Source organism: Enoplosus armatus, chromosome 12 (genome assembly GCF_043641665.1).
Source record: "Enoplosus armatus isolate fEnoArm2 chromosome 12, fEnoArm2.hap1, whole genome shotgun sequence".
Lineage (NCBI taxonomy): Eukaryota > Metazoa > Chordata > Actinopteri > Centrarchiformes > Enoplosidae > Enoplosus > Enoplosus armatus.
The window spans coordinates 21,146,460-21,172,448 of NC_092191.1; the positions used below are offsets into that span (position 1 = coordinate 21,146,460).

Sequence of the window (25,989 nt, forward strand, 5' to 3'; positions counted from 1 at the left end):
TCCTGAAACGTGAAACTTACTGTGCTCCGCTAGTATAAGTAAACGTTTTGATGTCAAAAATGGAATAAATCAGATGCTGAGCCAAAACCTCTTCAAATAAGAATATTAACACACATAGTACACAAAATCACTGGATAACCTTTTTGACCTACAAAACTTTGTCTGTTGTGCAAACGGTCCCACACACTTGTTCTTTTTTTGTTTGTTTGTTTCTCCTCTTCCACCCACTCCTCCCATTTCCCTGCTTCCGTCCGCTGCATGCACGCTAACATCAGGAGATCTACTAGGCACAATAACACACTGCCACCTAAGATGCCACTTTTGTTCAACGGCATCCACAAACACACAAACAGGTAAGTCTACAGTCAATGTTTCAGTGTGCTTCCAGCGAACATTCTGTATTCCTGTTTCAGAGTCTTCTCCCAAACAATACCCTCAATGTTACTGACAAGTGAGAACACGGGACTCTCCCAGATAATGTAGCGATCCCATAGGTTTGTGTGACGACCTGCAGTTTTAATTGTTTCAACTTGATTTCTGAGACAGTGAAGGGAGGTAGAATCCAGCCAGAGCAACGAATCAGAGCTGGAGCAAATTCGCTGTATTCCTCCAAAACTCCAAAATTTAATTAATTTAAATTGCAGATTGTATTATAGTCTTATCTTTTGCTTCTGCCCCTGTTGCCGGTATGCAGTATGTAACACAATTTTAAGCTTGGTGATTGGATGTTTCTTTCTGAAATGCACTTTGGGAGTCGAAGTTTGCTTCTACCTTGAAAGTTTTATGTACACAGGCTTGTACATTCGACTTTTTATCAAAGAACCACATGTTTTCAAATGCATCTTTTGTACTATTGATTCAGCTGGGACAGTTTCATGCCCATCCAACCGCGAGTCACCTAAAATGAATTACTTTTAGGACTTTTATTTTTCGAACTGGGGCTGTCCAAAATAGCTCCTCCCAAAAAATCCGCTCCGTTCTTTGTAGTCTTGACGCAGTGAATTGTGCAAATGGGGATGAAGTCCCTTCTCGGAGGAAGAATAAAGGATTTTTAAGGAACACGCGAAAAAGCGACATAAGTACTTGTGCAAAGAATGCCTTGAGAGAGGGACGTTCAAACTCTGCCTACTTCCACACCTCCGCACACCTAGCCAATGGCTGTGTGAAGCACACGCGCTTGATTGTTTCAGAAAGTAACGAAAATTGTTGGACGCAGCCCCAGTTTCCGATGCCGGAAAGGGAAAAACAAACTGTCAGACAATTCGACAAGCAATTCGTTTGAAGCACACTGAGGCCTTTACACATTTTGTGCTGTCAGTGTGAATTTTTCTCAACCTCTGGAGAAGCCCATACTCACTTTTATTGTAGTAAATCTTGACAAGCTCCAACATTAGAGTTAGGATATCTGCCAAACTGTACATATTTATAGACACACAAGCTTGTGATCTCCATGAGCCTGCGGACGTCCTTTTATGTGAGTATTTTCTACAGCAGCAGGAGCTTCACGGATCTGTTTCCTGTCTGAGCTTTCCTCCCTTTATTTTGTTTCGTTTTTTGCAAATGCATGCTTTTTTTTTTTTTTGTCTTTTTTTTTCATTTTCATCTCGTGACTAGCTCCACGCCGCCTGCATGTCGAAAGATAAGCTCTGTCGTGGGATCGCGCAAGGTCATGGCAACGCGCTGCTCCATCACACACCGCGTTGTAATGTTCACAGATGAGGTGACAGTTAGGTAAGAGACACACACATACATGTGTACAGATGATTATTATTATTAATGCTTAAACATACGAGCCGGTAAGCCGTGCCAGGTTGGGAGAATAGTGCAATGAGCAATCCACCATACCCCATCTCCATGACAACTTAGAGACACTCCCATCCTTACGCCAGCCAGCCAGCCAGTCATGGTTTAGTTCTGAGTCTAGCATTATGATTTGGGGAATCTAACCTGACATTCTTTTAAAACATTTTTTTCTGTTTGTCCATTGTTTTTTCTCTTTGTGTTTGTTTCTGTCCTCTCCTCCTGTCTCCTCCTCCTCCTCCTCCATTGGATGGCATGTTGTGCTGTGGTGCCTCTAGTGATCTGCAGCCTTCTCTGGACAGGGTTAGGAGCGCTAGCGCCAACTGTCTGACTCCAGACAATCATGCCCCCTCACCAGAGACTGAAAGGTACCAGCCTCTGTCCCTACCACCCCTTCCTGTAGTGCTCCAGTCTCTTATCCCCTGCTTTTCCTGGTCTTTGTAGCTCTTTCCCTTCTAAATGGTCCTACACTAGCTGAAGATTAAGCTTCCCCGTCCTCACTCCACTCAGACCCCATCGTTGTACACCACTCTACTCCTCCAATCTGCTGTTCCACCCAGCGGATCCCATGTTTCAATCCTTAAGTTGTCTATGAAGGTGCAACTAAAGGTAAAACAAAACCTACCATAGTAATACTTGCATTTGTTTCATGTTACAATTGCTTAATTCGAGAAAAAAAATAGCCAAATTTCATACCATTGAAGTTTCACTATCTAGACACACTCATCGACGCATCAAAGTTTAAGTGCACCCTGACAACAGAATTGGTGCACCACTTCTTGTAAACCTTGCCACCTTACCTTCATTACTGTATCAAAGCATTAATCACTCGTCCAACCAGCCTATTTCCCCCTATAAGCTTCACACATTCCAGTCTTCCATAGAATTGATCCTTCAACCACTCACCAAGCCTCATTTCTTAGCTTCACTCTTTGCAATACCAGCACAGCCTTTCAAATATCGCCAAGGTCTGTTTATAAAGACTGAATTGTGAGAGCAGATGTCCTGCTTGTTCCAAAGAGATTCTTGAAGCCAATGCTGCTTTCTCGGGTCAACCATCACCGACAGTATAATCAAAATACCTTGAAGAACACGTTTGAAGTATTCAAGCCTATTTCCTCACAATACTCGCATGACACATGTATGTTGAAAGAGTTGTGGGTCGCTGTGATCATTCATCGTGTCCATACTGGCCGCGAATACCTTGGTTGTGTGACTACACTTTAAAAGATGAGGGAGGGTATATTCATCCTGGAAGTCACATGTAGGTTTATTGTTGGTGTTCTTCTCCGGCAACAAATCTACATGCGACTGTCGGGACATTGTTGATTTTTTCTGGCTCTAGAAAACACAAAAGGGAATGGTATGCTGAGAAGATTGTAACTTTCGAAGATTCCTAGATACCCAGTTATTGCCCTCAGAGCTTAAACAGACCACCGAAACAGAGCTAAAATGAATATTATACTTTTATTCGTTGGGTGGCCAGAAACACAATTCTAAATTAAAGCTAATGTTGCCACATGTTGGCTGGATGTGTAAATCCATACCAACTTTATAAGGTGATTGTATGTCAATGTTGTGTTTACTGCTTGTTCCGCATCCCCCAAGGGGCCAGAAATACTTGTAGCCATGGCAGGCACAAAGATACTCATGCACACATAGGCACAAATAGCACGGCTCTCTGATTTTGTAATGGCTTGCTGATTTGGTCATATGGGTGATATATTTTGTATATGTGTACACATAGAAAATCTTTGTCCCATTCCCTGCCCCGGAGACGTCCGGCAAGTCCCAGGATTCTTATCCAACATGCTTCCCCTGAAGATGACAGGTACCCTTTTGTGGACCCCCAACCGCTTCGTCCTAGAGCTTGACTTATGCCTTCAAATCTGATGCCCTTATGACCCAAACCCGAAAGTTCAATAAAAGGAGAAAGGCTTTCTTTTTTACAAGGCAAATCACCACCCAATATGTCACCAATTCCCAAGTTTTTTGGAACACATTCTCTCAAACCTGACTGAAATCCTCTGGGTTAAGTTGGGTCTTATTGGGTTCAGGCAGATGTCAAGCTCTACCTGATATTTGCAGCTAACGCTAATCTCTTTGCTGAGTACTGATATTTCTGTAATTAGCTGGTAGTGAATTTGCAACCTAAACTATTCCAACTCTTTATATTTGGATAAAAATGAGTTACTTTATCTTGTATCATATAAAACAGGTTTCAGTTAACTTATTTTAGCCAAATTTAGTGCAGCGGGAAGGTGGCTGATTTAAGAAATAGTTCAACATTTTGGGAAATATGCTTATGTGCTTACTTGCTGAGAGTTGCTGAGAAGATCAATACCACTCTCTTATTTGTTCGTTAAATATGAAGTTACAGCCAGGAGACAGTTAGCTTAGCTTAGCTTAGCATAAAAACTTGATGTAAGGGGAAACAGCTAGCCTGGCTCTGTCCAAAGGTACAGATTAACAAACAAACAGTGAGCTTTAGATGTGCCGGTAGGCAAATTTTGTTACCTGGAGCATAGCCAGGCTAGCTGTTTCCCCATACGTCAAGTCTTTATGCTAGGCTATGCTAATGTCTCCTGGCTTTAGCTTCACATTTAGCGTACAAGTACGAATGGTGTCAATCTTCTCATCCAGCTCGACAAAAAAGCAAATAAGTGTATTTCCCAAAATATGGAGCTGCTACTTTAAACCTGCATATAACTGTGAAATTGTTATTTTCTTGAAACCAATAATAGTTGCAGTTGCAACTGCGGGGTTTCACTTTATTTGAACAAATACAAGATAAAATGAACTACTCTTGTCACCTTCTGCAATTTAGCTTCCTATTGCTAACCTTGAACTCCTGGTTTGATGGTCAGTGAGCTGGACACAGTGAGAGTGAACGTGATGTACAATGTAGAACTTGTCAAAATAAAACTGGGAATGTCCCATAGGCGCACAGACAAGTTCTGCTTTGTTTCATGCTTTGTCACTCACATTGTGTAAAGGGTTGCTTGTATGGTTTTTCAGCTTGTGGGTGGTGTTTCTCTGGTTTGTAATTTGTTGCCAAGAGCTGCAGCGATAGTCCTCGTCCCTGGTTGTGGTTGTTGTTGTTGTATTTTTGTTCTGTTGCTTTTCTACCCTTCCTTCACGGTTTTCAGTGCCCGGTTTGTGCTCCTCTGAACTTCTGGTGGATTGTACTGGTTTTGGTGTGGAGTCCTGCCTCGTTGAGTTTGCTTCCTGCAGTCTTTTTTCCCCGAGTGCACTCTTTGTTCTGGGAATTGCATCTGCAGCTTCTGTGTGCTCGCCTTCTCCTCTCAGTCTTTAAGAAGTCTCTCTTTTTCAAGGCTTAGCGCTCAGCAACGACGTAGAATTCATGATGGCCATAATTCATATCAGAAGTGTGACTGTGTGTGCTCGTGTGTGTGTTCGTGTGTGTGTGTGTGTGGTGGTGCATGTATCATCCTTGTCATCCTCATGTCCATGAATGGAGAATATGGATGCTACTTCCTACTCAAGAGACTTTAATTCACCTCAGTACAAAGAAGAGGTACACACACACACACACACACACACACACACACACGCACTTGCTTGCACACACACACGCAGGCACAGATGAAGCACCATATTCATATCACCATCATACCATCCATCACAGCATGCCTCCTATTTCCTGTTTTCCAGATCATAAACTTATAAGGCCAATGACAACCCCCCCGACAGAGTCACACTCTTCTAAATCTAAATGATGTATCCTCCATCATGCATCTCTGTTCCATCCTTTCATCCGTCCATCCATCTTTTTTTTTTTTTTTTTCCTTTTGTGTACTGTTCACTTTGCTCATCCACCATTCTCCAGGCAGCCTCGGACCCTGGAGACACCTGAATGTCACACTCTTGGCAGGAAGCTCTCTGATAGTGGCAGGTAAGGCATGTACTGTGGGCTCAGCACATGTCAAACAGTGGTGTATGAGGTCATTGACGGGGAGAGCTTGAAGTCACACACAAGCCAAGTCTATTGCTGGTAAATCCACTCACTTGGAAGTTAGTTTTGAGCCCCATTTGGACGGGACTAACATTACTGTGGGGGGGGGGGGGGGGGGGGGGGGGGCGGACACACACACTCCGGACAGCATTTGTACCACAGTGAAATTACAAGAGGTGGTCTGTAATAGACGTGAACATTCCGCAGGACAAAGCCAAGAGAGAAAGCCAAAAGTCTCCACAGGGGAGGGGGGGGGGGGCGCGGAGGGACATACAAAGATACTGCAACAAGTGAATTTGAGTCAGAAGTCTGTCGTCACATTGGTTCCCAAATGAGCCTACGTGTTGGCGTTGTACATGTTCCTGCCTTTGTGCGATTCGAATAACAACACTTTCGACTCGCTCCGTTTTCACACAGAAGTCACATTTTACACCGAGCTGATTCAATAATAAATGGAGCAGAAGGACAAGCAGCTCTTCACTGCACTTGGGAAAACTCCCAAGATCCACTTCAAAAATACAAGGACGTCGCTCCCTTGAAATCACCCCCCCCACCCCCCCACCCCCGGAAATATAATCCAGTCCGAAAATGGGGCTTTAGATTAAAGCAGGGATTTGAATATTTGAATATTTCCCTGTTATGGCCATTCACATTAGACACACAATAAATCATTCATGGACCTCGTTGGACAGTGAAAAGGTAAACATTTATTTGTATTTAACTGGCAGATGGTGCAGATTTTTAATAAGGTTTTGAATACGTTTATGTATCTTTTGAGCCATTTGGTTCATATTTCGTTCATAGCCAGATAAATTCTGCCAAATTACGGTCATTAGTATAGGTGTAGCTTATAACAATTTAAATGAAATCCCGACTGACTTCAGAGAGGGCCCGTAAAATAGCACCTTGGTCTGCATCCAGCTTTTGTGAAATTTCGAACAGGATTAGAAGAGTCTACGGCCGCGCTTTGCGCTAAATGCTAATGTCAGCATGCTGCCGTTTAGCAGGTACAGTGTTTACGATGTTCTTAGCATGTTAGCATGATGACATCTGCTAATTAATTAGCACTAAAACACAAAGCACAAACTAAAGTACGGGGGAAAATTAATAAATTTCACTTAGATTTCGCTTAAAACTACACATTTCGACCTCGTGGTGGCGCTAGGGGGAAAGTCAGGGCATCACTAAACCACCAACATGGCTTATTGATGATGTCGTGCTTCGAGTCAGTGTCAAAAAACATAAAAACGTGAATTGTGCTTTATCATGGATTGTGAACCATTACCGCTAAGCATTGGTCAATGCTACCTGCGAGCCAGGTGTTATGTAATGTTTCATTTAACATGATTTGGATGACCTTTTATTTATTTGTATTCTGTTGCCCCCCCCCCCCCTCCATTTTGCCTTCTTCCCTCCCTTTTTACTTCCTGCATGCTGCTGCTCACACGCTGTGTTTCGGGGCTTTGGGTTTGTATGGCGCTCTGTGTGGCTGTGCGCATTTGTGTGTACCAGAATCAAGCCCACCTCCATCTTAAGGGGCTCCAAAGGAAAGAAGGCCCCACTGCGGCCTCTTGGTAAGGGGATTCCCCTTGAATGAGTGCCCCCCCCCCCTCCCTTAATAACCCATTGACACAGAGGCAGATCCCCTTTGATTTACTGTACGGCGACAGGGCTGCATACTTTGGTGTGTGTGTGTATGTGTGTGTGTGTGTGTGTGTGTGTGTTTCGGTGACCTGTCATTGCCACATCACAGCCTCGGACGCTGCTGCTGTTCTGTGTTTGTGTGTTTCTTGTATAGACGTGTTGTGTGGATATATGTCATCGTTTATCAGTGTCATTGTGTCATTTCTGAGCTGCATGTCTACGCGTTGTGTTAAGTGCCAAAGGCCTGTTTTGCACATTTTGGTCTGTTTCAACATCGGAAAATGTTTAGTGGGGTCATTTGTAAAACACAAGGGTAAAGGGACCATTAATTATTACATAGTTAATAGATTTAGCAGCTGTCTTTTTTTTTTTTTTTTTTTTTTTTAACAATAGAACTGGTGATGTCAATGATAGCCACATTTTTTTTTCAACATTTCATACTTGCGTATCTTTTTTAAGAACATGCTATCGATCTGATTGGAGCGACGTGCCAAAAACGCGAATGACTAATTTATGGGTAATTCACAGCGAAACAGGAAGCACGGGCTTCCCGTAGGCCGTTGTGCGAGAGTGGCGTCCCATGAGTGCATGTCTGCAGACGCGGCGGGATTCGTGCTTGAAGGCTCTCACCTTCTCCATGTGCTCTGCCACTGCCTAAATCTTCATCTTTCTGCAACCGGGGCCGCTCCCTGTCAACTCACTTTGCTTCACCTCGTCACTCTGCTGTTGCCACTGATTTTTCTTTCACTGAAATATTGTCGCTGCTCTTTCATTTATGGATGCTTTTTTTTTTTTTTTTTTTTTTTCCCTGTAGCCCCTTTCTGTCACTTCTTTTTTTTTTATGCAATCTTACATTCACTGTTACACGTCCTGAGGAGAAATATGAAAGGACAGCCTTGGTTAATAGCTGCTCAGTGTTTTTGGGTCCCTTCAGGTGAATTCCAGCCACTTGTAATGTCATAATGATACTGTTGTGAACTCCGACCAGCGGGTGACCCATGCTGCAGTGTGCACCCTGGATCACAAAAACATTGACTTTAATTTCATTTTCTCTCTTCTTCTTCTTCTCTTTTTTTTTTTTTTTTTTCCCCCATCCTCTTCCTCTTTGCTTTTGCTCATTCATCTGCTCTCCCCCTCTCTCCATCCCTGTTTCTTTCCTCTCCGTCCGCTTCACTATCATATTATTTTTGCATTAGGGGCCACCTCCAAGGTGGTTCGTCTCTTTCCTCCTCAGTGACGTCCTCCTCAGCCCGCAGAGTGCGGCAACTCCCACAGCTTCCCCCCAAGAGCAGCACCGTAGAACAAGGTATGCGTTGATGATTGTGTGTGTGTGTGTGTGTGTGTGTGTGTGTGTGTGTGTGTGTGACACTGAATCATGTATAAGTGCAGGATCATTTGGACATCAACTTTTAGAAAGTATCCACTACTCCTGGCCTGGAAGAAATAGTCCAGCAAATAGCCCCATGTAAAACTACAAGATGTCATACTTCTGTACAGATTCAACAAAGGAGATATTTTATCAGTAAAATTATAATGATGGAAATATGTACATGTAGGCTGCTGCTGCAGGGCTGCTTTCGGTTGAGATGTTTACTAAAATATCGCCCTCGCTGTCTGACCTGAGCGAGTACAGACGCAAGTGCAGGCGACGTTCAAGAAACGGGTTGATTACCTCGACATGCTGAAAGGTGTCATCATCGTTAGGACGTCCAGCTTTTTCAGGACTGCTGAGACTATTTTTACTAATTTACAGTGCAGTGTCTGATTAAATGGGAGTTTATTGAGTTTCTTGTATTTTGTGTGTGTGTGTGTGTGTGTAGCCCTGGTAGCAGAGGAGTGTGTTCGTCAGCTCCAGATGAGGGTTCATTCCAACCGGGCGTCAGCTGCCACCACCTCCAGTCAACAGGACCTGGACCGAGCCCTCAAGAATAAACGGGAGGTGGGCCACAACTATTTTATTATTATTATTATTATTATTATTATTATTATTAAGGCCATTTTAGCCTGACAGTTCACTTTAAAACAAACTCATCAGGAGAGTGGAGGGGGACATTATGGGGATCCGGCCAGAGAGCACGAGCCACGACGTTGCAGAGGTGCATCGCAGTGGATTGCATTCACTGTCGAAGGAAGTAATAAATGATGCTACCATTATGGTGAAGACCACTCAATAAAACCAACTGGTTCCAACTGGGCAGTCACTCAAGAATGCACCCAACTCCTGGAATACAGGAGTGGGTCATCCAACTCACAGAGAACTGACTCGGTTTCACCCATAGTTTCAGTGGACCAAAACATCCAAACGTGGCAGCAAGGCAGGTTGATCGTTTTGAGGTTTGCAATGGCTTTCATATTCTGTCACAATATCTAAATGGTTAACATCTGCGTAACAGGTAGGGTTTGTCTCATGTAAGCTTTTGAAACGTTCAAATATGTCCTTTTAAAAGGTGGTAAAAGTGTCCTAGACAGCATCGGGGGAACTCTCCTTTAAACTAATATCGACAATACTGATAATGTGCTCATTACATTCACCTAAGGTTATAGGATTCCTGTGGATGGCCTTTGAACTAAGACATTCCAATGACTAGTGCATTCATTCATTTTACAATCTATGTGTAATACTCATGCATGTAAACGACTTAATGTCCACCATAGAAGCGAATGGCACTGACTGGACCGGACCAGATAAACAAACATCGTTTTCACATATTATTCTAATCGTACCACCAGAATGAGTCAAATTAGTATCGCCGTCAGAAATATTATGACAACTATAAAAGGCCCTGGAACACCCACACAGGAAACTCCACAACAAACTCTACATCGGGCGCACGTTTTCACATATAGTTGGCATGGCTAACGTGTTGGCAAGCAGCTGCACATCCAGCAGAAGCAGAGCAACTTTAGCATTCACATGCACATATACATGTAAGTCCAATATTCACTCCCCTTTTTTTTTGCTGAAAACAGCTGAAACAACGCGGATGAGTAGCAGCAGGACTGACCCAAAACAGCAAAGTTGTGCTCCATAAACAAAACAAGGAAGGCCGAAAGATGCCAAAAGGGGTTCTTTACAATGACCGACCCTTCTCACGTTACACACAGGTCTTTGATCCGATGTTGAAATGTTGGTCGATTCACCGGTGTGACCTCTCCTGATTGTTAGTATCCACTGGCAACATGTTGTGTTTCCTGCAGCTCTACAAGGACCAGAGGAGGAGCAGCGAGAACGTTTCCCATAAGTCCTCAGACAGTGATGTCAGCGACGTGTCAGCCATCTCTCGAACCAGCAGTGCCTCTCGCATCAGTAGCACCAGCTACATGTCCATCCAGTCAGAGAGACCCCGGGGACGCTTCAGGTACGACCGCACGCTGCATCACTGCCCGTGTTTGCCTTTCAGCGGAGGGGTTTTTCGAGTCATACGAAATAGCACTTGGCTCAGCTTTGTGAAATCCGATATTTTCAGCAGGGCCATGCGAGCGACGGGCCGCCACATGATGAAGAGCACCAGCGTGAGCGGCGAGATCTACGGCATGGAGCACACCGACGGCAGCCAATCAGACACGGCGCTCGGGAGCCTGGGGAGCGGGATCAAGAAGCGGCGCTCGAGCCTCAGCCAACGCGTGGTCGCCATCCTGCCGTCCAGACGCAGCCGGAGTACCTCGCAGCTCAGCCAGACAGGTCGGCGAGCAGTCTGACCGAGCAGTCCGCCACACATTATCACACAGACAAGAAACACACGGAAATAAAACGAGATATCATACAACGACGGCAGGCCCACTTAGCCTACCTAGCCCAAACTACGTGGGCCCCACCAGCCGCAGACCCTCGTCGAAGGCCTCTGCGTCAAAGAGTCACCACCACCACAATCATTTCAAGACATTAGCGTAATTACTGTAAATAAATAACGCCATCGCCAAGACGATTGGCAGCCTCGGATGGCACCTAGTCTGTTTTATGCTGTGTGGTAAATCACTCTTTGCCTTTGGCAGATGATGGACAAAATAAAAAAAAGGCTAATATAAGATGTTCACCAGTAAAGCTGAGGCAGCCGCCTTTAGCTTGAAAGAGGCGATTTTCTAATTTGTTCCCTTAAAGCCGCTGTGCGTCGGATGTTGGATGCGATTGCGGCATCTTGCAAATCACTCTGCTGTCTTTATAGACAAGTGAGACGATCCCGTGGTCGGCTGCAGTGTCTTGTTCTGCACTCAGTGGCTTTAAAGAGAAACAGCAGCGGGGTTTGATATTAAAACACCAGCATGAGTTGACGCGGCAATATTAATACAAATGCATAATTGTTCTTTTTTACAACAAAACGTACTACATATAATGTGTATTTTAATGACAGATGGCAGAAAGCCCCTCCCTTCCCATATACAGGTCCTGTCAATACAGTTCATCTGTACCTATATGAATCTCTTGCATCTTTATCTATACAAAAACAGTCTGGTCTGCTAGGACAAAAGCGCACACACACACACACACACACACACACACACTCATGCACCCTCCAGGCCACCAACACTGTAGCACATTTAGACCTTGTTACCAGTTGTGTCTCGTGTTGCTCTTGTTTCTGATGTTGTTGTTTATCGGCTTTGTTGCTTTGTTTGTGTGTGTTATTTCAGAGGCGGCGGGTAAGGCGGCGGACAGACAGAAAGGTAAAGCAATAGTTAGACAGACAGACAGACAGACAGACAGTTTGAAAGGAAGGCAGTCAGACACTGTAAGACAGGGAGAAAGGTCAACTGTGACACTTGACTTCAGGTGATGCTCATAGGTGCCACAAAGGTGCGTCGCTGGTGCATGACGAACCAAGCATGGTATTATATTATATTATATTACATCATATAGCATATAGCAAAATATTCCAATACATTCATGTAGCAGCTGTTAGATGTAACCTCTCTGATGTTGTTCTGGTAGCATCGAGGCATGTTAAACAACGAGCTCATTAATAAAGCATCACTTTAAAAACAGACCGAACTGAGGCCGACAGGCGGCCACAGAGACGAGAACGATATAGCGAGGCGAGAGTTGCAGAGTAGCCCTGTCGGCACCGGCTCCAGCTCCCTTCCTGAACTCTGTCTCCGGCACGCTTCCTTACTCCACCCTCCTCACGTCGCGTTTTAAAAGCCTGGCTCAGTTCTGCAAGAGGCCCGAGTCAAAAGGAATTTGGTTGTTGAAACGCAGCATGCCTTTTCATTTCCACTCCTTTCATTTCACCAGCAAAAAGAAACCCGATCCGACTCCCATGTTTTTCCTGGTGTGACCCAAAACGCTGGTATTCTTTTCGGGTGGACTGAAAGGAGCGTCACGTTGTTCATGGCGACAGCAGGCTTTTAAAAAGAGCTGAACTCCTGCTTTAAGTCTGGATGCACACTGTATGATTCCTTCAACACCTCCGAGTTTTATACCTTTAAATCCCTGCCTAACATTTTAAGATTGGGGTGGACTGACTGAGCCACGTTTATCTTCCTGCAGTGACCTTATCACTTTTACAAAAATGATATGGGATTTTCCACATGAAGCCTTTCTCTGGCATCCTGAAGGTTGCCGTCATGCTCAGAAATTATGTTTTTCGAGGTGTCGGTGAGGTCACCGCGGGATGTTAATTTGCATGGGATGGCCGGAATTGGCGCAAAAAAGTATGACAGGAAAAAGGAGTCAACGCAACCTCTAAGAACCTGTAACCTAGTGTTGTATCCCTGCCTGATGCCAGATAGCTGATTACAGCACTCGGTTAAAGTGTGCAACATTTCCAGCGCGTCTTTCCTGTGTTCGCCACAGAGGCGTCAGCGGGCAAGAAGGGGAGCAAGGCCGGCAGCAGCAGCATCCAGAGGAGCGTGGAGACGGGCATGGCTGTGGAGTTCCCGCGGGGAGGGTCCACCATGAACCGGCAGGCCAGCAGAGAGTCGACCGATGGCAGCATGAACAGCTACAGCTCTGAGGGGAAGTACGTGCGCGCTGACGTAGAGAGCTACATGTGAACGGAGCAGACTTTCATTAGGAAAGTCGTCTGTTATTGGGTGGCAACAGTGTTTGTTGGTTTGAGTGGTGACGCGGGAACCGTTGAATCATTGTTTGTGTGTGTGTGTGTGTGTGTCAGTCTGATCTTCTCAGGTATGCGGTTGGGTGCCGACAGTCAGTTCAGTGACTTCCTGGATGGTTTAGGCCCCGGTCAGCTGGTTGGCCGGCAAACACTGGCCACGCCTGCCATGGGTGAGTGATGGCCCCCTCAAATCCGCTGCACATTCCATCCCCCCCACACTTCTACATTTGTAATGCAACTGCAAATATTTAGGTTGTATTTCTCTCATTAAATGTAAATGTTAATGTGTATGTAAGCGCTGCCTCGGGAACTTGGAGAAGAGCTCAAATGTGCAAACTCAAAACACTGAGATCCGGATCAAAAGGTTTTAAGTGGTTTCCGATACGTTTACAATGACTTGTGCGTGTTGGCATGTGTCTCCGGTACATACAGGTGATGTCCAGATCGGTTTGATGGATAAGAAAGGCCAGCTGGAGGTGGAGGTGATCAGGGCACGAGGCCTTACCCCCAAATCAGGCTCCAAATCCCTCCCAGGTAACACACACACACACACACACTCAAGCCTTTAACACAGCACTTCTGCCTGATTCCTGAATATCAAAGTCAAACACGCGCAACTGAACAAAGTTTCCCCCTCCCCACTCTCTCTCTGCTTTATCTCCACCCCACCTCCATCATTTCGTCTGCCCCCCCCCCCTCCCTGCGCCCCTCCATCCCCAGCCCCCTATGTCAAGGTGTACCTGCTGGATAATGGAACTTGTAAAGCCAAAAAGAAAACCAAGATTGCACGAAAGACCCTGGAGCCGCTCTACCAGCAGCACCTGCTCTTTGATGAGAGTCCCCAGGGCAAGGTGCTTCAGGTAATCTCCTGTGTGTGAGCGTGGGTGTGTCTTTGGTTGCGCACCAAGTCGCACCTAAACCAACCAACCATTGCTCCCTTTGTAATGAGAATGTCCGCGAACAGATTCAAATGAAAATGTACTTTGATTAATGTCATGCAATAGACGTAGCTTTTAGGTCACGGTTTAACGGAAAAATGACCACAGTTTCGTCTAATTGTCTTCATGCCGGAGTGGTAGACTTGTGACTTTAGACTTGGACAGACTTTACTGCTGTTGGCCCACACTTGGGACTTCACTCCCTAAGGACTCGACTTGGGACTTCAGCAATGAAAAAGAAGACAAGCAAGCCTTTAAGGACACGCATCTTGCACAGTTCATTATTAACCCTATGCATTAAAATAACTTCATCTCAGCTATGTAAAAGGGAAACTGGCGTGCCATTGTAATTGCCAGCATTCAGAGACCTGAAAGACTTACGACTTGTTGGGATCTACACTCAAGCGCTTGAGACTCGACTTGGACTTGTTTTAATGACTTAAAACTTGTCTCGACATGCCTTGAATTACTTGACATTTGACTCTTCTCGATTGACGTGTTCCTTGACTTGGACTTGTCCCCGAAGACTGGGACTATTTCTTGACAGATATGAAACTTGACCGAGTTGTCCCGAAAGGCACTGCATTGTTGACTTTGAGAATGTCCATCTGCCTGGTCCAAACGCATTCTAAAAGCATTAATTGAGCGTTGAGTGCGGGACTTTTACATATAAATGAAAGTCTGTTACATTCAAGCCGCTGCCAAACGACTTCACACAATGCTGATTAAGTCTATGACCGGGTGAATACCTCTGTATTTAGCAGTAAACAGAGTTTTTCTACAGCAGAGCCATGTAGAGAGATCAAGGAAGATCAAAATGTTTGATGGTCACGTGATTCACGTAGACTTCGGATAGTTCCAGGAAGTTCTTGACGGGAAATTAGAATGCGTAAATATATGCGTAATGATTTTTGGTAATTAGTAAGAGAACGGAGTTCGGGGCCGTCATGGCTGCCTTTATGCGTTAAACAGTGATTATGTGTTTTTCTTTCTCCTGTTCACTAGTTTAACTCATCTCTACCATTCCCTCCTCTAGGTGATAGTATGGGGCGACTATGGACGATTGGACCACAAATGTTTCATGGGTGTAGCACAGATCCTATTGGAGGAGCTGGACCTCTCAAGCACGGTGATTGGCTGGTACAAACTGTTTCCGCCGTCCTCATTGGTGGACCCTACATTAGCTCCGCTCACGCGGCTGGCGTCTCAGACGTCACTGGACAGCTCAGGACCGCCACCGGGCGTTCGGTCCTAGTGACCGAATGGCAACCGCAAACCCACCCCCCCCCAATATCCCTTAAATGACAAAATAATGGACCACAGCTACTGGACCAGAACTGAGCAGAGGGCGAGTACACGCCCCGGGGACGACAACGAGAAGCCCTCGGTCAACCAATGAAAAGCCAGACGGAGCGACAGGGAATGAGAGAGAGAAAGAGAGAGAGGGAGAGACAGAACTAGCCAATCAAAGCTTAGCTGGAGTCTGACAATCACGTCTCGTACCTTCCCTCTTCCTCCTCCGTATGCCTTTTTGTTTTCGAAGCTTTGCTTTCTTTGTTTTCTCCTCTGAGCTGCAGCAGCGGAGGTTTCTTGTCCAGCATTCTTCACTTCCCTCGTTCTTACTTTTCCCTTTACTTTCTAGTGCAGCCCCTATCAGAGCACCCGATCAAAGTGGAGCCCTCCACCTAGTAGCCCTCCAGCCAATCATAGTAGAGCTTACTGCAAGGCCGCAGGGACGAGTGGTGTGAGCAATGTGTGGGAGTCAGTGGGCCGCAAACTGAGGCAACTTCGTGCAGCTGTGCCGTCACGTAAGGGGTTAGCTGTTGTCTCTGCCGGTGTTCCCGTGGTAACGGTGTCGTGGCGAATGAGCACGAGGGGCAGCGGTTTGGCAGCGGTTTGGTAACCTCTTTAGGTGAAGGGAGCCTGCACACGCACGTGCCCATTCTTAGCCTTGTCGTGGTGTATGAAAGCAAGCACAAGAAGCGCGTGACTCCTTTATTTGGGATGGAGGCAAACAAAACGTTTTGCTCTTTTGCCCAAAACGAAGAGGAAAGAAAGGTCGAGGCCAAATTGACTATTTGCTTTTTTTCCTTTTCTTTTTTTTTTTTCTTCATTTGGAATCATTTTTTCTGTCTTTGTTTTGAGTTCAGAATGGTACCATAAGGTGCAGACTCCCTCTGTGCGCGCGCATGTTTGGTTTTCGAGCGATGGTGCGCCAAAGGCCAGCGATAAAAGGTCAGGTCACATTCACCCTCCCACCCTTTACCCCGACCCTCCCACCCTAACCCCCCCCCCCCCCCCCCACCCCCACCCCGGCCTCTTCCCCTTCCTGACCCCTCAAACTCCCCCTGCAGGAGGGAGCAGCATGACTCGGGGACGCCCCGCCCCCGGCCCCAAGCTGCATGCACGTTTCTTTCGTTCTGTTCGTTTCGTTTTTTTTGTTTTGTTCTCTACTTTTTTGTAAAATAGACGACGAGACAAAATTAACGGAACAATTCTCAAAAAAACAAAAACAGAAAAAAAGACTAGACTATGTGTGTTAGTTCCACATACTTTTAGGCCAGCTTGTATGTTGCATGTTCTTGTACAGTTTGCTCGTACTGAATATGAATACAAACCGAGAAAAGCCAAGCCATCCCCGCCCCCTAACAGGAGCGGACCAATGGGGGGGGGGGGGGGAATCAACTCCGCCCAGGCCACGCCTACCACTCTGGGTCTAAATATACATATTAGGAAGTCTCCGGAAAAAAAGAAAAATTCTCTTTGTTTCAGTTTTTTCCTTGAACCCTTTGAGCAACAGTGCTGTTCTGTAGTACTGAGCATACTCGAGCCCCTGGCGTATCTGAGGGTGTAGGTGTCTAAACAGTAGTTTAACACAGTCGGGGCTGGAGACAGAGATAGAGAATGTGTGTATAACAGCTAAATGTATATGAAGTATCATTATGAGTTTGACAGAAATTATAAAGATATAGATATATGAATATAAAAAAGAGTGTATCTGACTGTACACCCGTCACCAACACACACACACACACACACACACACACACGCGCACACACCTTGTACATACAAACCAGGATGAGCGGCTTGAACTTAAGTTATGAACAAACAAAACATTGCTGACACACAAACATTCCTGGTCTCGTTGAAGGGAATTTGCGTCCTGTGGATGTGCTCGAGCCGCTGAGCGGCACTGAGCCACAAGGGGGCGCTAATAGGCCTTTATTTTTGTCCCGGTTGCAGAAAAACAAGCAGAACCAATTGGAACAAAGTTTACTTTCTTCTCCTTAAATCCCTGTCCCCTGTTTATTACTGTTGGTTTGGACTGGACTTCTAAAGCCAATGAGGGATCTGATTTTGCAGACATATTTTGCGGATGTTTCTGTTGAAACCCCTGGCGGTGTGGCCGACTGCCCTTTCCTTTGTCAGTATTACTCCAGGAATACTGATTGTTTACAGCCCATGGCTCCCCACTCCCAAACCACGATTTTAGACGAAAGACTTAAGTATTCACTGCAACAGTTCTTGTTTGTATAACAGATGTGGCTCTACTGATGTGTATGTTTTATATTCAAGAGTTCATTTTTATTATTTACAAATAAAAGACTGTGTGGAAGAAGATCATGGCTTTTCTTCGAACGGAGTGGTCTCCAGTTATTGTGAAGCGGGCGACTTCGGGGGCCTCGTTTAACGCGGCGAACGTGATTGTGACGGTTTGTTTTTTCACTGGTGCGAACAAACGGAGGACGCCGGAGCGATAAGAGGCAAACCTTTCACCATGTGAATGCACTTTACACGCACATATTCCAGCTTCTTCGCGACTGAAGGAAAGAGAGGAGCTGCTGTGGAAGAGAGGTTTGTTTTCCCGCCAATCAAACCTGTGAAAACATAGCTCCATGCATGTTCGCTGGGTCCATGTCCATTGAACCTGCAAGGGTGGGGGGGCCCTGGGGCCAAACGTTTCTGTTTTAATTTAGCTCAGTTTCAGCTTCAGTTTGGAGTGGCTCTCTCGTCCCAGGCTCCTACTGCCACCCTGTGGTGTCACCAGGGATGACTGTCTGTTTTTCAAAATACATTCTGATAAACTTCTCAGGCCAAGAAACCAGTTCTTGACAAAGAACACGTTCAAATTTGCCATTTTCTATACAAATCTATATTTTTCACTATTAATGAACCGCCCTCCCATCCACCCATAGCCATTACAGAGGGGGAAGGGGGGGGGGGGGGGGTAAGACCAAATGACTTTTATTTCTGTCATAGAACAGATAAAATGACACATGACCTCGAACGACTGAGTGCAACATACACACACCTCGCCAGAGAATAGCAGGACTCCTCGGGCTCATGAATGGTCAAGTTATTAAGAGTTAATCGATATTTCACATCTCATCTGGGACTCCCAACTCATTAACCGCTGAACAGAACCTGACGCAGGGAGAAACGAGATGGACTGCGGGCAAAGCAAATTGGAAAAAGTGTTATTTTTTTTATTATTTCTAAGTGCACAGTGGAGCTGTAGAGTACGGACCTGCACGGTGCTTTTCTACCTTAGCGGGAAAAGTGCTTCACACATCGGCCACCACACAAGCTCACGTCAAATGTGATGTGATGCCCCTCAGTGACAGCAGCTCTCTGGTACCCTGAACTTTAAGCTCTTTGGTGCCACCTCGCGGTGAGCTGGGTGAACTGAATTAGTCTGCAGAGCCAATGGAAGCGTTCAACAGCACTCTCACCCCCCACCCCACCCTCCTCTTCTCAGTTTCAGCCTCCTTGACGGGCGTGACAGGTGAGTACGTTGTGGTGCTTGACACACCATTTGAAGAGACAAAAAAACAAAACATGAATATAGAAATGATGGCAATAAGGCGATAAAGCCTAAAAAGCGAACATTGAATTATGCAATTAGCAGCCCTCTCCTCCAGTACAGCAGTGTGTGTGTGTGTGTGTGTACTGTATGTTGCATGTGCAACACTGTGTGTGTGTGTTGCTTTTGTAAAAGTGCATCCGTGGTCGTAAAACTAAAAGCTATTAACGCTTCAAAATAAAAGCTTAGCCGTTGCGCGCAACCGAGGCTGAAGTCGTGAAATGAGCTGGAAATCACGGGAAACGAATTTTACCGGTGTCGGTCATCTTCATAAGTGATCCTTTTTTTTAACAATATGAAAAAGAAAAAAACAAATAAAAAAAAAAGAAAGATCATCTTTATTTCTAATTCTCCCTCAAAAGGGAGTTTATGCTCCGCTCCCAGATCAGCCAAGAGACTGGCTGAGTGACTGAGGCAAGTGTCACAATTCCTGGTTCACGATCTAATCGATACATGATGTTGTCTCGATTCAGACTTTATATTCTTTTTATATACTTTTTATTCAATCCGGGATATCCAGCAGTCGGTGCTGCCCAGCTCTGAAATGATGAGGATTCCTCAAAAACACAGTCCGGTAAAACAAAAAAAACACCCTGTGTGGCGAATAAAACCGTCCACATCTTTGGCCGTGAAACCGTCACATTTGATGGAACTGAAATGGACTGAAAATCAAAACTTCTCGCCCCCCCCGCCCCCGCCCCAGTCGTTCGGAAAACTTTTCCAAAATACTCCAAAAGTGCGATATATTACTGATGCCTACCTCCCAAAGTGATGGTCAAATAACACAGGCACGCTGCAGAAATCCCAATATGTGGTGTGTGTGTGGTGCCTAAGCAGGGCTTTGAGTCCCCCCCCCCCCCCCCCCCCACACACACACACAGTATCATGTGAGTGTTATACGGAGGTTTACGGTACTCAGGAATTAGTTATTAGTGATCTTTTATTACCAAAATACAGAAACAAACAAACACACACACACACACACACACACACACACACACACACACACACACACCCCCAGTTAGACTGGTTTCCAGTTGGTTTTGAGGTTAAAGCACCCTGTCGGGCTCCAGCTGTGTACACTCGTTGTGTTGCCTTTGCGCCTGCACCTCAGAAACCCTCTCTGCTATCGCAATCCGGATCAAGACTTTAAACCATAAGAGAGGCTTTGTTTTGTCACAAGTATTGCTGTTAGTTTATTGTTTTGGCATGTTTTTTTTTTTTTTTTGTTGTTGTTGTTGTTTTTGTTTGTCTTTTTTTCTTTTCTTCTGGAAGGCTTTATTGTGGAAAAGGTGCCAAAGTTACCAGTGACCTCCTTTCGGGGGTGACGGTTTACTGGTTGCACGGTGAGACGTCTTTCTGCAGAGGGCGAGAGGTGAACTCTGGGGTGGGACGCGGACGCGGGGACGGACGCCGCGGCTCGGTTCTTTCTGGTGAGCAGGCAGGCTGAAACAGAAGGGTGTCAGATTAGATTTGTTACTCCACCACCACCACCACTACCACCACCACCCGGCCCGCTCGGACTGCGGCCCCCGCTGCAGAGATTCACTGGACGCGGCTTCGCTCGGAGCCGCCGGCGGCGGAGCGGATGAATGATCCTCGTAGACTCTCGGTGTACACTGCGATATTCATTCCCTATTAGGGACGTGCTGCGGGAATAATAATAGTGACAACAATAATAACAGGCCTAATAATAATAATAATAATAATAATAATAATAATAAGAAGAAGAACAGACAGTTATACGTGAAATATTGTGAGGAATGTTGCAATAATTAGGAAATCAGACATCACATCTTCTTTTTTTTTTTTTGCAGCCTTGTTCTTGAGGTTTGTCGGACTGAAAGCAACAATGAATAAACACACAAATAAAGAAATGTCGTCATTTCTCGCTGAGGCCACGAAGCGGACAATAACGACTCTTTAGGATTTTAGAATTTCATTTTGACACCAAATGAGAAGTGTTCTCACCTTGAGCTGTAATCCTGACACACACACACACACACACACACACACACACACACACACACACACACCTATCACAATCTTTCTTCTTTTTTTTTTGTCTGTTGTGTTTTTTTTATTTTTATTCTCAAATAACACACACACACACACACACACACACACACACACACACGCACACACCGTTTGACCAGCTTCAGCTCGGTGAAGTTGACTTTTGGTTTGACTTTAACGGATATTTCCAATATATTGTAGAGCAACTCATCGAATTTTAATTCCAAAAAAATCTAATCCTCCACGTCCACACGTCCGCCCTGAAGCCCGGTTTGATGCTGCGGGCCCTCGGCTGCAGCGGCGGCTTCAGCCTGTACCCCCCCCCCCTACCCCCCACCCCCGCCCCACCGCCCTTTTACATTTCCCTGAACTCTTACATTTCCTGTATTTGGACACTGGGGGGAGCTGTAGTCCGCGTTTGGAGACGTTACTGCACGAGAGTCTGCTGAACCAGAAACTCGTGGAGCTTCAGATGTTTAACGGGGGTCTTTATCTCTTGTTGTGCATTAGCACCCCCCCCCCCCCCGGCTCAGGTGGTGGACTGCAACCTTAAGCAATAAAAAGGTAAATAAAATAAAACCTTTACGCCTTTTCAGCTGTTTCACAGTAAATCCCACGTCAGAACAGTTCATTTACCCCCCCCCCCCCTCCTCCCGCACAAGTTTGCATATCCGCCTGTACGTTTGTGCACATTGTTAGAGTTTCATTCTTGCATTTTGACCTAAATTCCGTTCCACGCACTCTCCCTTTAGTCGGAGTCTGGATTTCAAAGGCGACACTCGCTTGTACTCGCCATCGTTTCTGGATTATTTGCCGACAAAATCAGTCGATTTCAGCATCACACCGCCCATCAGTCAAACCCCAAACCATCAGTGACGCCCTGCCGTGGTGTGATCAAGAGCATCTCAACGTCACCAACACAGACAAGGCCCCTCCAGGCCTCTGCACCACTCTCTTTATAGATGCCTATAGCTATAGGCTCCCCCCCTCGGAGGAGGAAAACGCTCGGCTGTCCCCGGTGTGCCGTTTCCCTCCCGTCATTCATCTTCATAACAGCCCGCTTAGTGTAAAATTAACAACGACTTAACTACGGCGGCCATAAACACGTCCTGTGCATTGCAGGCGGATGGGTGGATGGATGGGTGGATGGATGGATGGGTGTGGATTGTGCGGTGGTGGACGCTTGGAGAGGGGAGTGAGCACGGTGCAAGACTCTCCAAAGACACCCGGACCCTGTGTAGTCCGCAGCAGGTGTTTGCGGGTCTGGGACCCCCCCCCCCCGCCCCGCCCCCTCTCCAGGGGTCCTTTGAGGGTTTTCCAATTGGTCCCAAGTTGGCAAAAAAGAGAGTTTTTACAGTCACTTAATGCGAAGACTCATTCAGTGCAAACACGAGTAGTGTTCGGCTGAAGTGGTCTCTGACTGACTTCAAACTCTCCCGTCACATCAGTGCAGCGCATTATACAGAGGGGAGGGGGAAGGGGGGGGGGGGTGGGGGTGAGGGTGTGTGTGTGATAATTTGGTCTATAGCCGTGTAATCCCGCCTGATTTCATCTAATACCACCGGCCCGGCGCAACGGCGTGCGCGCACATCCCCCGATGTGATAATGGCACGTTGTGAAATCCACCCGGCTCCCTTTATTGTAAAGCTTTTGGGGCGGGAGGGTGGTGGTGGTGGTGGTGGTGTACAGGGTGGGCTATGCTATGTGTGTTTATATATATATATATATCTATATATATATATATAGATATATATATGGGGATGTGGGAGGGGGACTACCAGAGCCTGAAATTCCTCCGCAAAAAGCCAGGGACTAGATTTAACAGGGATTTGGAGCTGACTCTCACTGGAAATAAACATGAAAACCGAAAACCTAGAAAACTGTATTTTTGTCACAGCACTGGAGGTGGACATCCGCCAGAATTGCTTTTTAAAAAATGTCTCTTTTTTTTGTATCTTATTATTATTATTATTATTATTATTATTATTATTATTATTTGTGATTTTAATCGCAAAACGTAAACTAGGAGTTTAGCCATATTTCCTGTTGAATGACAGGCGCAGACAGGCTATAATATGGAGTACAAAGGGCCTGGCGACTAATCACACATTCCTCGGCTCTCAAGTGAGGATTTACTAAATTGCATAAAACTAATATTAAGTTCGGCGGCGTGAAAGCACTTAAAACAATTCAAAACGTTCTATTTTTATTTTTTTTTATGTCTGTAAAAAAAATAACCTGGTGCGAAATGATACGTAAATCCACGAGTGAAATGTCCTCCTATAAATGACTGCGGAGCTGGTTTCAGTCACTGCGTGTTTGACGCTGACGTTGGTCGCAGACCGGAGATCAGATCCTTTAATTAAAACAAAACAAAACAAAACAAAAAAAACAAAAAACATTTTTTTGGACCGTTAGGCCCCCGTCCACCGCGGGCTGAACGTGTCTGGTGTGGCCTTGTAATTCCGGCTCTGCGTGTAACGCCGGCAGAGTCGGTTTACACTGCGCGTCTTTACGCACCGTTTCTGAAATTGTGACAAAAGCGACAAAAGCAGCGAGAGAGAGAGAGAGACAGAGCCGGGGGGGGGGGGGGGGGGGGGGGGGGGGGGGGGGGATGAAGGTATGTGGAGGAGCATGGAAGAAGAGAGGGAGGGGGTACTGTGTGGGGTTGTGTGGAGGGATTGGAGTTGATTTATCTCAGGAGCCCCCCCCCCCCCCCCCCCTCCCCGGTCATTTCCATATATTGAAATGCGCCCCCGGTCCCTCAATTTCCCCGGAGCTGTCGTGCGTGCAGGGAAGGCGCGCAATGTGACCACCGCCGGTCTGATGCCGTGTAGCCTCACCGCTCTTTTTTACAAAGCTTAAATCCCCCCCCCCCCCCCCCCCGAGTTTATGAACCACCATCAAAGTACGCCCCTTGTCCATCCACTCCACACGCGCACATACAGGATATATGGGGCTGATGGAAGTGCTGAATAGAGAAACTAAAGTTAAAGATGGCAGCGCGTGGCCTACATATGGCGCGGGAATAAACTGCTATATCACCCTTTTTTTTTTTTTTAATCTCAACACACACACACACACACACACACACACACACACACACACACACACACACACCTGGCATGCGGCCTGTGGTTTCCAAGTGAATCCCAGGCGATAGACCCTTGCTCCTGATCTCCCTGATCTCTCATGAGAGGTAAAAGTGCGGGACCGGGTGAGGTATCGCCGTGCACGCATGCACCCGGGCCCCCCGCATCTTCCGTGCATGCAGAGTGCCGCTGTCCCTCCGCAGCATTAAGCATGCAGCCTTGTGATGATGTGTGACGGCACCGGCGACGCGCCGCCACCCCCGGCGCGCTCCCCGGGTTCGAGCAGCTCTACGGGCTTTGATCAATGTCCCGCCTTGACTTGGAGTGTGTGTGTGTGTGTGTGTGTGTGTGTGTTGTGTGTTGGGGGGTACATATAAAGTCAGAGGAGGAGGAGGAGGAGGAGATGGGAGGAAGAGAAAAGGAAAACACTCTTTGTTCCAACAGATGGAGCCGGGTGCAGGGAGAGGTCAAGGTCAGTGCTCTCGGATGTGTGCGGGGCGTAAAACGAGGGCCCCCCTTTTTAAGTGTGGGCACCTACTAAGGGACGGCATGGGCTACTTGAAATCAGGAGATCGGAGCTGCGGGGGCTCGTATTCTGTCACGTGTCAACACAGCACGTTTAGAAAGACGTTGTTGCACCACTTTGTGCGTAAAAGGCTGCTTTGACGTAAAGGTTTGGGGGAGGGGGGGGGGGTGGTGGGGCTGTCGCCAAAGGATGCACACACCGGCCCGAGGTCGGTAATGAAGTCAGTTTTACATCCTGCCGATAGCAGACAGGTCACAAAAGCTGACGATGAACGCCGATGATAAGACAAAGTCTGTGTCTGTAACTCAGCTCCGCCACCAGCCTGTGAAGGCTTCTACTGTTACTGGATCAGGTTTAGTGGGCGCGGTGGCCTCCTGTCGCCATCCGGACAGCAACAGGCCACCCAGGAACACCCGGTGCCCGGGAGGGAGAGAGAGAGAGAGAGAGAGAGAGACAGAGAGAGAGAGAGACAGAGAGAGAGTGCTAAAAAATCTCCCATTTATCCCCAATTACGCTCTTTAAAAGGACGCGTCAAGGAGGGAGCTGCAGCTCTTCTCCTGATACACTCGGTGGCTCATGGCTTCATCTTTCACGCGCGTCAGGGTACATGCGAAGGGTTTTTTTTATTTTATTTATTTATTTATTTATTTATTCTTAAGAGTCGACGGCGTTTAGATTGCAGCAGCTTTGTGAAATTGAGGGTAAAAGCAAAGTTAACGCGTCCATCTGATGAAAAAGTGTGAATCTGCAAATCAGCACGAACGGAATCTTATTGCAGTGACCCCCCCCCCCCCCCCTTCCCCCCGCCACCACCACCTCCATCTCAAAAGTGCCCCAAATGAGGCGCACACAATATAAGAATCTGAAACAAGCCTCCGCGCAACGTTCAGCGCCTTTTTTCTTTTTTTTGGGATCCACGTTTAATGCCTTGACATCGATCCTCCAAACCCCCGTGCCCGGAAATGTTGCAGTAAGTCAGTTTGAAACATGCACCCCCCCTCTGCAACCTCGCATCCTATTTAAAATGGATCCCTGTCGAGTCCTCCCAGCTTGCTTTTCACCGGCTCGTGCGGGCAACAC

General features: G+C 46.4%; 2 protein-coding genes across 4 annotated transcripts in view; both read left to right on the forward strand.

The window, feature by feature from the left end:
* Nucleotides 1–15,666, forward strand: part of rims1a (regulating synaptic membrane exocytosis 1a) — a 77,382-nt gene extending 61,716 nt beyond the window's left edge. For 2 of the 3 annotated variants that reach the window (XM_070915641.1, XM_070915642.1), the window contains 15 exons: nucleotides 276–353; nucleotides 2,079–2,168; nucleotides 3,548–3,631; nucleotides 5,282–5,338; nucleotides 5,651–5,716; nucleotides 8,617–8,726; nucleotides 9,241–9,359; nucleotides 10,619–10,779; nucleotides 10,888–11,102; nucleotides 12,050–12,082; nucleotides 13,212–13,377; nucleotides 13,531–13,643; nucleotides 13,906–14,007; nucleotides 14,194–14,333; nucleotides 15,448–15,666. In XM_070915641.1, coding sequence (XP_070771742.1) covers nucleotides 276–353; nucleotides 2,079–2,168; nucleotides 3,548–3,631; nucleotides 5,282–5,338; nucleotides 5,651–5,716; nucleotides 8,617–8,726; nucleotides 9,241–9,359; nucleotides 10,619–10,779; nucleotides 10,888–11,102; nucleotides 12,050–12,082; nucleotides 13,212–13,377; nucleotides 13,531–13,643; nucleotides 13,906–14,007; nucleotides 14,194–14,333; nucleotides 15,448–15,666 — 1,753 coding nt within the window. The remainder of the gene's footprint in view (nucleotides 1–275; nucleotides 354–2,078; nucleotides 2,169–3,547; nucleotides 3,632–5,281; nucleotides 5,339–5,650; nucleotides 5,717–8,616; nucleotides 8,727–9,240; nucleotides 9,360–10,618; nucleotides 10,780–10,887; nucleotides 11,103–12,049; nucleotides 12,083–13,211; nucleotides 13,378–13,530; nucleotides 13,644–13,905; nucleotides 14,008–14,193; nucleotides 14,334–15,447) is intronic. The other variant, XM_070915643.1, reaches the window with a different exon arrangement.
* Nucleotides 15,667–19,118: 3,452 nt separating this feature from the next.
* The window catches only part of bcl11aa (BCL11 transcription factor A a), a 53,056-nt gene continuing 46,185 nt past the window's right edge, over nucleotides 19,119–25,989 (forward strand). Inside the window, exon 1 of the mRNA XM_070916550.1 lies at nucleotides 19,119–19,197. Within this exon, the coding sequence (XP_070772651.1) occupies nucleotides 19,119–19,197 (79 nt within the window). The remainder of the gene's footprint in view (nucleotides 19,198–25,989) is intronic.